At 40.5% G+C, this 11993-nt stretch overlaps 1 protein-coding gene across 2 annotated transcripts in view; it reads right to left on the minus strand.

Annotated features, from left to right (window-relative positions):
• MYO10 (myosin X) overlaps positions 1-11993 on the minus strand; it is a 163772-nt gene that overhangs the window by 47716 nt on the left and 104063 nt on the right. For both annotated transcript variants that reach the window (XM_027681799.1, XM_027681807.1), the window contains 2 exons: positions 11798-11906; positions 8960-9040 (listed from right to left, as the gene is read on the minus strand). In XM_027681799.1, the coding sequence (XP_027537600.1) occupies positions 8960-9040; positions 11798-11906 (190 nt within the window). The remainder of the gene's footprint in view (positions 1-8959; positions 9041-11797; positions 11907-11993) is intronic.

The following is an 11993-nucleotide window of genomic DNA, read 5'->3' on the forward strand; positions in this document are numbered from 1 at the left end:
TGCTACCATTGGGGTTTAAAGGGACATATTTTAACATCAGTGAGAGAAGAACAGCTACAAGTCATGAGAACCCTGTTTCCTGGTTCCATAGGCACTTTATCAGATCATGCATCCTCCACCTCGATTTGCCTTGCAAATCTAGGATTGCTCTTCTTGAGACCAGAATAAAACTCCCATAGACTTCAATGATGCAGGATCAAACCCATTCCCTTCATAACAGGTTCTCTCAAGCAATTTTATCCTAATTTTCTACCCTGTGGCTGAATTCTAATGTTTGCAGAGACAAGCACTTTAAGTGGGAAAGCAGGGAGTAAAATGCAGATCCCAGAAGCAAAGACAACCAGTGGTGAACAGAGCTATTTTACATGCTGTGCTGGGGGGTTACTTCACTGGGGATGGAAGGGAGAGCTGACACAGCAAACCAAGTCAAAATATACTGCTGTTATGGTATCCTTTCCATTACCACTGAAATAAATTTTTTCCAGGCATTTTCCATTTCCTGTATTTTTATGGCAAAAAATTGCTGTTTCAAATGTGCCCCATCAAGTTTCTGCAGTAAAACTACAAAATTAGACTTCTGGATTTTGAAGATATCTCGCTGGATTCCCCCCATTCCGAACACACTCATCCCCAGTATCGCTTTCTTATCACGTAATTAACACAAAACTATAGCCATGCCTTATGCCTTAATAAATTACAGGAATACTATAAACCTAAACTTTATATAGCTTGTTTGCCCAAATCTATACCATAGACTGCTGAACAACAGAAAAGATCTTTCTCCAGAAAGCAGCCCATCACTACAACACAGGTCTTCCCCGCTCTGCACACACAGCTCTACTTCTGCTGACTTTTCCCCAGCTCTGCAAACAATCACCCCTTTAACTTTCAAACAAAGTGTGATTTATTAAAGCAGACTGCTTGGCAGCAAAGCTCTCCTGGAGCTTGAAAATATGATTAGACCAGTAAATTTAGTTCTTTTTTCATAAACTTGATTCTGCATGCATTTACCCTCTTTAAAAGAAAATACAAGTCCAGAAACATTTCCAGTACAGCTTGCTCAGCCAAACTACAGGCACTTTATATTATTTTTCTACAGGTCCACTGCAGCTTCAAGTATGCAAGATTAAAATAATTTAAAAATCTGCATGAATTAAACCCCTTACCTTTTAAGACTTTTTCACCCTTCAGCGTTCATCCATTGTGAAAAACTGAATCTTTAGCAGTTGCAGCTATGTACACACACACAGACACACACACAGAACAGGGCTTTCTTCAGCTCACTGGTATTTCAAGTCTTTCATGTGATATCTTTGGCTGTACTTGCTTAATTCATTCCTGCTGCTACTCAAAGGAAGTCAAGCCTAGCGAGGGCTGGCTCTACAGCAATTGCTGAAGATATTCCTGACTAACAAGACACAAGGGCTAATCTCACCTTATAGGCAGCAAGAATCTAAATACATTTCACAGCCAACAAAATCCTAAACCTTAAGAAATAAAATGCACAAAATGCCCTAAGACACAGTTTAGCAAGGAAGGGACTTACGAACGTTAAAGCTTTTGCTAAAGAACAATACTCTATACCCCAGCACTGCTTTTGGAGGTCTGAGGATGTCTATTTATCATGGATTGTGCATGTTCCATTGGAGTAGTTACCATGAGAACACAGCAAACAGGATTTGAATGTAAATTGCCATCTAGAGATGGGGGACTTTTTTTTTGTAATTATAGAAGAAAACTTCCAGAGCTTGATGAAGTACACACTTTTTCTGAGCATACATTTGCATGACAATGTTTGCAATTCAAATGCTTGGTAGAGTGCACAAGAAGGAAGAAAAGCCAAGTTCTTTACTCAGTATTTATAAAAAGCAAATACTTCAGACTTGGGATCAGTAGTTGCAGTTTCATGAATGCCTATCCATGTCATACAATCACATATAAAGTAATTCATAAACCTCAAAAAATCCATCAGGTGGCACAACATGCAGAATTATTGCACTGCCTGAAGTCAGCTAGAGGCAGTAAGGTGCTCTGCTGCTGACAGATCAATTGCTGCAGCAGTGAAAATCTTCCTCACTTCTACATATCACACTGAACTACACAGCAAGGGTCGCACATTAAAAATACCCTACCCCCAGGCATTTTATTTTTCCCCAGAATTGTTCTGGTACTTTGCCATTTGGGCCACCTCCTTCCAAGTCCCTCCCAAAGCAGTGTTTGCTTCCCATGTGTCCCTCCATCCTGCTTAGATACTGCCACAGTTACTATCCAAGATCCATAAAATTACTCCTACCATTTGTGGAAAGAGTCCTACCAAATGGTACATGCTGCAAAACATGCAAATATCTGTCTGCCTGCACTGCCTGGAGTTTGATGCAACCTTTACAGCAGAGTGTCTGCTCCCTCACCGGCAGCATCCCATCTCAGCCCTCTATCCCTAGCCTTAAATAGCTCAATTTTAAACTCCTTAACCACGGTCACTGAAAGACAAACCCTAATACACTTAGCAAAGGGTTGCCTCGTCAGCCCTGCTTGGTAAGCAACAAACCTTGATGAAGAAGAAGAACATGCCTGTCTGGGTGACTGCCCGGAGAGTGGAATGACCTACTTCAGCCGAGCAAGCGCTCTGAGATAGGGACAAAGGGACAACCCAGTGGCTCCTGGGCAGCATAAACAACAGGCTGCACCACAGGAGTGATGGGAGCAATCTTTCAGAGAGGATACAAAAGACAGGTATGCCTTACATGCAGCACAAAACACTCTGCAGGAATCATCTTGTTCTTTCAGGCAGGGATTCAGATTCACACGTAACATCACTGCTGGCACTCTGTGAGCAGGAGCGATTGCTTTCCTCACACCCACTCTCCTTATCACTTTTACCTAAGGAATCTTCTAGAGCCAGACCTAATTACTCAAGTGATGTGTCAGAAAAGGATGCAGCTAGGACATACTCCACAAGTCTTGATTTGAAGCTATGTAATTCTGCCAAACCCAAGGCGACAAGATCCAGGGAGCTGAATTAAGTGGCTCTGGCCAGGCACGATGCCACACCTTCCGACTGCACCTTCCTGATTATGAATCATAAAGCCTTATGAACAAGTTAAAGGCCTAAAGATAAATAGTTTGCATTTGGCCCTGTGCACTTGCTGACCTGAGAGATCGGGCCAACATGCTATGTTTTCGGGAAATGATTGCACTCCTCCCAAATGATTAGCCTGAGCAGCAGTTCCCTGAGCCTGACCCAAGCTGCCCCAGCAAGCTAAATCTGTGCTCAGAGCCTGTGGCTCTGCTTCTTCCAGAAGAAATGACAGCAGTAATTGGCAGCCAGAAAGTCTTCTTAGAACAAGTATTTATTGAAAACAACTGAGATTAAAGAGACATTTTTAAAACAGGCAATAAGGATCTCTAATATATGAGCTGCTTATACACTGTAAATGAATACTACTAGACCTTAACTTTCTACAGACAGCACCACACATACCCAGCAGCTCTACATGGGTTATATAATCTATTCCCTTTACTTTCAAAGTATGACAGGGTAACTACTACCATGATAAGGCTTTCTATTCCCTTTTTCTTATGGACAGCAAGTCAAATTTACCATGTGATCTGCTAGCTCCTAGCACCAGAGAATACTGCAGCTATGCTGCAGAAGGGCTACCCCAGGGCTCAGCAACTGAGTAAACCATAAAGACCTTCCATTTAGGGCCCAACACTTTTTAGCTTTCAACAGCATCCTTAAAACCTCACAAAGGCATCAGCTCCCCAACGGGGGAAACCCAGAATTTGTTGCATGACTGAGGTCAGTGTGCAAAGCACATGCTTGGTAAATAACTCCAGTAGGACATGCGTAGAAGTTTGAAGTCAGACCACTGTATTAAGGATATTTTTTTAAAACAGAGACTTGTAAAAGTCAGGTTTTCCAGATGTTTAGCAATCCTGTACTACAGGTATAGTAGAATATCCTTGAAGCTCAGAGTCTTCTTCCCTGAATCTTTCAAGGTTATATGTCAGTGCTGTTCTCAATGCAGCATCATTAGACTTGAACTCTCCTTATCCATATTTCTGCCAAAAAGAAAAAAAAATTAAAATCTCCCTACAAGGCAAACTCGGTAATTCATACAGTCAAGTCTCAATATGACAATACTGCAATTCCAGCTTGACAACCAGTTCACATACTGGTTCACTTGCACTTGTACCTGCTCCACACCCTGCATACAATCACCCTCGCAGATGGGGTCAAGCTGTACTATCACTGTTCTTTTGCACTGCATTCCTGAGCTGTACTTCTAACTGGTGTTTAGGCTGGTATTATGCTATACTTATATTTGTAATGATTCAGAGCTATTTTAAGAGCACAGCTTTAATTCAGGCGCCAAGCAAAATAGGTTTGCATCTTATTTTGTCTTATATAGGACACGCTGCTTGCTATTCCGGGGTGTCTCATGGCCATTAATGACCTATACCTCAAAGTACACTGCAGGTGCCAATAGCCATACCTTGATCCCTCAAATGGCTCTGTCCCCAGAAGTGATGCTAACAATCTTATTGCCTTGATAATTATTTTCCCAGAATGAATATGGAGCATGATAGGATTCTAAGCAGCAGAGGCCTCACAGAATTTACTACAGATGTTTTTTTCTACCAGTCTTCCTTTGAACTGTGAAGTTATTACGAGTTTAATTTTTTCTGTTGCTCCCTGTAGCCCCTACCTTGCAGTAGGTTTACAATACAGGTTTAATTTTGTCTCATTCCTTTACCTGACCTAATTAAATTTTAAGATTAAAGAGAAATTAACATAAAAATCTGCAGAGAAAGAGAATTGCCCCTTCAGAGATCACAAGCTCTGAGACAAGGCGGCTTTTATCTTGAAAGTGATAAGACCATCACTACAACAGAGGAATGAGACAGACCATAAATGAGTGGACAGGGAGATGAGTAGAGACCCTGCAATCCCGTTGCCTGGTGGCACACACCAGCAGAAGTTTTCTATAAAAATTAAAAAGTGAAATTCTTGTCTACTTCAAATATTTCATGTGAGCTTCAATTAAGCCAGGATTTTGTCTATCTAACTCAATTTAGATCTGTAACCAAAGAGAAGTGGAGACACCCATCTACGTGCATGAGAGAACAGCCAAGCCTGAACCCGTGGAAGTCTCAAGAACAGGGAATTACAAAAGCAAGCTGTACTAACAAGCTGAAGTTTTGAGAGACCAGCACAGATGAGGCCATGCAGATGCTGGAGCTGGGGGCCACTCACTACACTTATGCCAGTATTATGCCACTTGTGTTTATGCCAATGTATTTCCAAGAAATAACCTAAATGGAAAAGGGAACTTGAGAAAGCACTTAAGCCAAGCTGCCTGAGGCTGGCTGTTTCTGGGCAATAGGAAAATTTCTGCCTCTGAAACAACTTGAATAGGAAGTGCAAGCCTTAAGTTTATTTTGATCGGTCTTCTGAGTGGCACCAATGCTTAGCAACTTTATTAACAGCAGCAAGCTGGAAGAAATATTCAGCTGATGGCTGTAACAATGGTTGAAGCTTGTTTTAAAAAATTTTTTTTTTTGTTGGGTTTTTTGTTTGTTTGTTTGTTTGTGGGTTGGTTTTTGTTTGGTGGTGTTGGTGTTGGTGTCTTTTTTTTAATTTAAGGTACACCAAAAATACCCAGGAGACAAAGACCAGAAAAGGTAAGGCTGCAGAGAGGAATCATTATTGCATAGAACAGGAGGTAGGAAAAGAAACATGAAACCAAGAAACAGAGAAAGATGTGTCAAAGTTCAAAAGGATGAAATGATACGTAGTTCTGCCAGCTGCAGTGAAGATAAGGGGAGAGGAGAAAGACCCTTCATTAGCAGAAAAACACTCATTAAGCATACCAAGTGGAAAAGTTTCCATGTTATGGCTAGTTCAGAACAGATTGGAAATTGTGAAAACAGATACCACGATTGTTCAGGGGTCTTCCAAAGATTAATGGGTCCTCTGTCCTTCTGTCTGAGGCCTGCTCGCTGAGATGTTTTGTGACAAAAGGTCACATACTCTGTGCGCTCCCTTTAGGAAATTGCACTAATGAGTGTAGATCCTGCTTTCATATGCAAATGTTCAGTGGTTTACTGCATATGCTGAATTGTTTTTGCTTGCCACTGAAATGTATTTGAAATTAAACTTTTGAAAAATTACAACAATCAAATAATTACTGTAAATTATCACATCTCTTATCCAACATGAATACACTTTAATGTCTAGAACAGCAGAGAAAGTACTGTCTGTTGCACATTCTGCTTTTTTGAATTTGACTTCCATTTGCTCAACCTCATCCACCTACAGAATTCAAACATACTTCTAGAGTAAAGCAGGTCTCGAGCCTCCCCAGCTCCTCCCCTTCAGTTGCAGAGGATGCTCACCAATAGATCTGTCACCTATTTGTACCCAATCCAGAGAGATACGAATAGATTTAGAGGCTTTGCCCCCAGTAACACAACTTCAGCTCCCCCCTTGATGAATCTCTCTGGTCCAGGTCTCCCTTAATGCTGTGTATTTCAAAAAGCAAGTAAGACACCCCTTTCTTCCACATAATTTGGTATTTGCCAAGCACTGTTTAAGTACTTTTCAAGTGACATTTATCATTCCCTATCACCATCACTGCAGATGGAAAACACAGAGGAAAATGCTCAGTGAAGACCTTTACTTTCTTTCGATCCCAGTTTCTCTACCTCAGTGGCTCATCTGAATGTTTCAAGCAGTTATGTTTCTAACCAACCCTGCACAGTGAGTCACATACATGGTAATCCCTGGTAGTCCATGCACAGCTAATGTGTCTCTGAGCTGTGCTGGTTCAGAGCTGTGCAAACTGAGTCACCTTCTTTTCCTTTGTCTGACTGAAAAGAAGCAACATGTTGTATGAGAGGATAAAATACAAAATCCTTATTGTGATGTGCATCTACAGAATCCAGCGATGGTACCTGCATCACAGCAGAAGGAGCAACATCATCACAAGATTGGCACTTAAAATCACTATGTCTGTATGCCATGGAGTGGGGAACAGAGAACAGGGCAAAACTTACAACAGTGAATCCCAAAAATGCATTTTGATAACACTTCCCTGATTTAAGAATGCAATTGACAAGCATTGAAAGGATGTCTTTCCTTCTCATTTTCTGTCAAGTCTTCTACTGAATCAGCTACAAGAGAGAAACCGTGTGACCTGACTCTTGTTCTTCAAATAGGATTTCTTATTTGGTAAAGCCATTGAATCAAGTTAAATTTGCAATCGAATTAAAGTAAATGGAAAACAAGGACAATCATTTTTGTGTAAGATTTCAGTGAGACTTTATATGTACATTTAAAGGGATTGTGTACAGAAATCTCCCAATCTGTTCCAGCATGCACTCCTGCAATTAGATGTGGTTCCCTGAGACTGAGGCTTTCTCAAGCTCCTTCTCCTTGCACAGCTGCTAATTCTGTGAGAACTCTTTTTTAATGGTAGTAAAATATATGCGCAGATACAGTAATAGATGCCAAATTTGTCAGTGATGGAGCATTCTACTGGGAAAAGACTGGAAGAACAAGGAACATAGGAATGGGAACTCAGTGTTTTCCTTGCCATGGAAATGCAACAAGTGCCTGGTTCTTGCATCAATCATGGCAAATCCTTGTGACTTTGGTACTGTGGAGATGAGCCTTACCCAAGTACAAAAGGACAAATAATGAAAACGTGTGAGCTAGTTACTGAAATTCTTCTTACACTCCAGTGGTAGAAGGTGGGCTTTATAAGGGTCATGGGGCTTCCAGGGAGAAACGGGAGCAGGGAAGCAAACAAGCTTTTCAAAACTGCCCTTCTTCCATAATCAGGGATTTGCTACATACATAGGCTCACAAACCCCAGCTATTGGCCCAGGTGCCATCATCCACGTGGGTTCAGCTGCCTGGTGGCTGCACACCTCAGCACCAAACACTTCAACATGCAGAAAGCAGTTCTTATTTGCTTCCAGGCTGCTCCCTCTTGCTAAGGTGCCCCAAATCTGCATGTTATTTGACACATCACGAGTAGCAGTGCAAAAGTAGGGTTAGCAACTGAAAACATGTAAAGTCAAGGATGTACTGTCCAGGTAACACAAAAACCTGCAATGAAATCTGCAGGCTTGATTTGTTAGTATCCTGATTAACCAGACATCCCAGAAAAATGTAACAAGTAAATACGGATTTATAGCAAAGTCACTTATGAATTACCATGTGAAAACCGTAAATCAGATTCGCTAGCACCTCTGCCTGTTGCATTTTTGACATAAGCAGACCATAGCTGAATAACAGTCTATAAAGCCAAAAACAGATGTGCAAAGCCCCAGGATATCAGAACCAGGCTAACAATATTAATTTCAACGACTGCTGTATCATTACCACATCATTTCTAGAGAGCACTCCAACATATTTAGAAAAGTCTTGACATTGTCTTTCATTATCTGTAACCCAAAAGACAAATCAGTATTGTAAGCCTTAGTCTCCAAGCCTGTTTTAAAAACAAAATTCTGTAACAGAACAAAACAGCCAGCATGTACAGACTGGGTGTCTTCATAAATTGAAACAGTAAGAGTCTGATGACAGAGTCAGCCATTCACACTGGTTTTGCTATATGCACATGAATCACTGCCTCTAGTGATTTAAACCAAACTTTGCAGTTTTGGTATTTTCTTCCTAAAAAGGCTCTCACAGACTTGTCACACGAGCAGTGCAGCCTTCTACCTTCCTTTTATAACCATCCTTAAAGCCACTCATTTACCAAAGTTGTCAGCAATGACTATTAAAAAATCAAAAGCCTTTCGCAGTGCTTTCCACTTGCAGAGTCTTCTACAAAGTCAGTGAAGAATGATACCCTATGCTTCACACAGTGGTAAATAACCACACAGGGAGACAAAGATTAGGCCTGAGACATAGAGAAAAGATAGAAACTATTTAAAATCTTACCTTCTGCACATTGGGTTTGATGCACCGAACAAAGAATGGATTTGAAGAACTCAGTGTTGCCATTAAAGAATGAAGTGATTCCTAAAACACAGGTAGAAAGAAGAGCACTTCACAAGCTGGATTTTTGTACAAACAACATACCCCGGACAAGAGCTCTTGCAGCTCAGCACTGCAGACAGCATCTAACTGCAACACCTAGTGGTACACACCAGAAGTTACTGCATCATGTAAGCTCTTGCTTCCAAACATATGGGATCAATACATGCATGTTCATTTCTTCCACTGCCTCTTCTGATCAAAACTGTCATCACTGTTTTACAGTGAACATGATTCACAGACCGATATGAAGAAAACTGTAAGGAAACACTAAATTGGAAATTTGCTGTTTCAGGGATCTTTCAAATGACTGCTTAAGACTTAGGATCCACATTCCCAACATGGGCAAGTCAAAAGGAAGGATAAGGGGCTTAAGGTAAAACCCACAAAACTAGATTTCCTCTTTTCATTTCAACTACCCTATGCCCACTCACTTTCCATTTCCCCTGAAGAAAACAGGATTTTTCCTAGTTTTAGAACTCTGAATGATTCAATACACATTAGACTATCAGTTGTCTGAACCTCAGCCTGGAGATAAAAATCACAAAAATCCCTCAGTCCTTTTATGATTATTACTTTAATTACACATCCGCCCCTTTCCCTCCTGAGCCATCATTCCGTATCTTATTCCAACTTGCCTCATTCTGTATCATTAAGTATGATGAACCATTTTAAACTGAGGTCTTGCATTTACTTTGCAGGAATACAAATGACTGTACAGGAGAGAAACCCAGGCTCTGAAGAGTCCAGAAAGTTAGCAAATGGTAATGTTTCAACCCTCAAAGGTGGTACTTTGTGCCAGGCAGCAGAGGGAATACAGAGCAGGCTGCCTAGGAAACAGAAAATCTACCTTTTAAAGGAGCAACACTGTGCATCCTGCCATATGTCTTGGAGCAAAACTGCCAATGTCAGTCTCTTATAACAAATTCTTGCTTTAATCTGCACACCAAGGACTTACTTGATGATTAAACATGCAGTGATAAAGGCAACAAGCAGAGTTAAGGCTGTGCACAGGAGCTGGTGCAGAGCAAAGGGAGCAAACAGTGAAATGACTGGGAATATAAATGATAGGTCTTTTCTTCATTTGCCTTTGCCAGCCTACAGGTCAGGAATTGGGCAGCAAACATTAAACAGCCAGAACATACAAACCCAAATATTTTTGTGTAAAGAAAAATATTTCCAGCTTTAAAAAGTAAAGGCTTAATCTGCATTTAATCTGTGTGAACATTACATCTATGGACAACTAAGCCAGTTCTCTCAAACCAGGCTCCTACTTGCAGAGATTGGAAAAGTACCTCAGTCTAAACAAAAATGATTTAAACTATTTTCACTTTCACTTGTGGTACAGACAGCCAGATTCTGCACAGTGCTGCAAACCTCTAAGTCACTGTCAGGTGACAATCTGACTAATCTAATTTGAAGTATGCCCTGCTTTAATCAACAGGCTGAAACAGATGGTATCTAAACTCAGCCATTCTGCATTAGGCAGGTCATCAAATGAAGAGTCAACCAACCTATCATGAGAATAAAACTGTGAAGGCGAAGTTCTTATCTTCAGTTGAAATAAAGTGGACTAATCCCTGTAAGGCTTTAAAACATGCAAAAACCACCCAACCTAATTCTTTGGGGAAGGTATGATGTGAAGGTCAACCTCTTGTAAAGCAGCCCAGCTGGTTAATGGTCAGTTACTACAGCTTTAGATAAGAGCCAATTATGTTTTGATTTCATGTTTTATCACCCTTATGTTGTCCAGGGGCCCTGACAGAGAACAGAAGGAACACTAAATTTTATTTTATCTTGCCAAATGGGTGCAAAAATACGGTCAATTTCTGTAAGGTAACATCTTAAAAGTCTACTTTGCACGTAATACAAATGACCAAGTGGAAACAGTACCTTCTGCTGTTCGAGAGAACTAGCAAATAATACCATCTCACCATAAGAAGTGGGTAGTGTCTGAGATGAGTTATGGTAGCACAGAACAAGCTGTCCAGGAAATACAACATTAGGGTTTTTTAATAAAAGACATTGTGTGTGCCCAGTATACACGCCTTGCTGTTCTGTCCAACACTTAGAAATAGTCTACTAGGATAAAATCTACCCTTAAGGGGTTTGAGTCTGCTCTTTCTTAAAAAAAAGTGAATCACCTGTGCAAATGTATATTAATTCAAACAAAATGAAAGAAAACTAATCCAGACTTGTACTCATGTAATTTAGAAAATGTTTCGTGCCAATCCTTCTCTTTTAAATAATTTGCAGATAGACTTTATGCTAGATTTCAATTTGGTGCCATTTTTGATGGGAGGCTATAAAGCCTCATAAAAAGGTGTTTAACAAAAATGTCTTCCAAACTTTAAGTTAAAGCAAGGCAACACCTTAATGAGGTATTTATTCAGCACTTGTTTTCTTAGTATACAGACATTGCTGTAAGGCTTTGTGCAATTTTGTGGCTGGATTTAGATTATAAAAAAAACCAGGACAGGAGAGACCAACTTCATAGACGAGCTTTAAAGTAAGGACGAGTAAGCAAGCGGGGAATGCACCGGGAGTTTTGTGTGGACGGTGTGACGCAAACGTTAGTGTCTACTCGAAGCCAATCAGTTGATTAGCAAGGGCACTTTCATAGAAGAGACACCAATGTTTTCATGCGGAAGTTTTGTCTGTTTCAATATGCACCCATTCTTTACTGACCAGGGTTTATCTATCACTGATTAGCTACAGAACAGAGACTACACATTAACTAACCTTGAACTGGAGACTGACTGTGGGTTTTCGGTGCTTGCTTCCACATTTAAGAGTGTCTTGATTGTTGCGACTTGAAACATGTTCAAATAGATCATAGATGAAATCAAGACTGAAATGGGAAAGAAAAAGAATATTTCTAAAGTGCATCTTAAGAGACTATGAGGTTCATCACTGTAGAATGCAAAGAAAGCATAGT

The sequence above is a fragment of the Neopelma chrysocephalum genome, unplaced genomic scaffold, assembly GCF_003984885.1.
Source record: "Neopelma chrysocephalum unplaced genomic scaffold, ASM398488v2 Primary Assembly neopelma1_22b, whole genome shotgun sequence".
In the NCBI taxonomy this organism is placed as follows: Eukaryota; Metazoa; Chordata; class Aves; order Passeriformes; family Pipridae; genus Neopelma; species Neopelma chrysocephalum.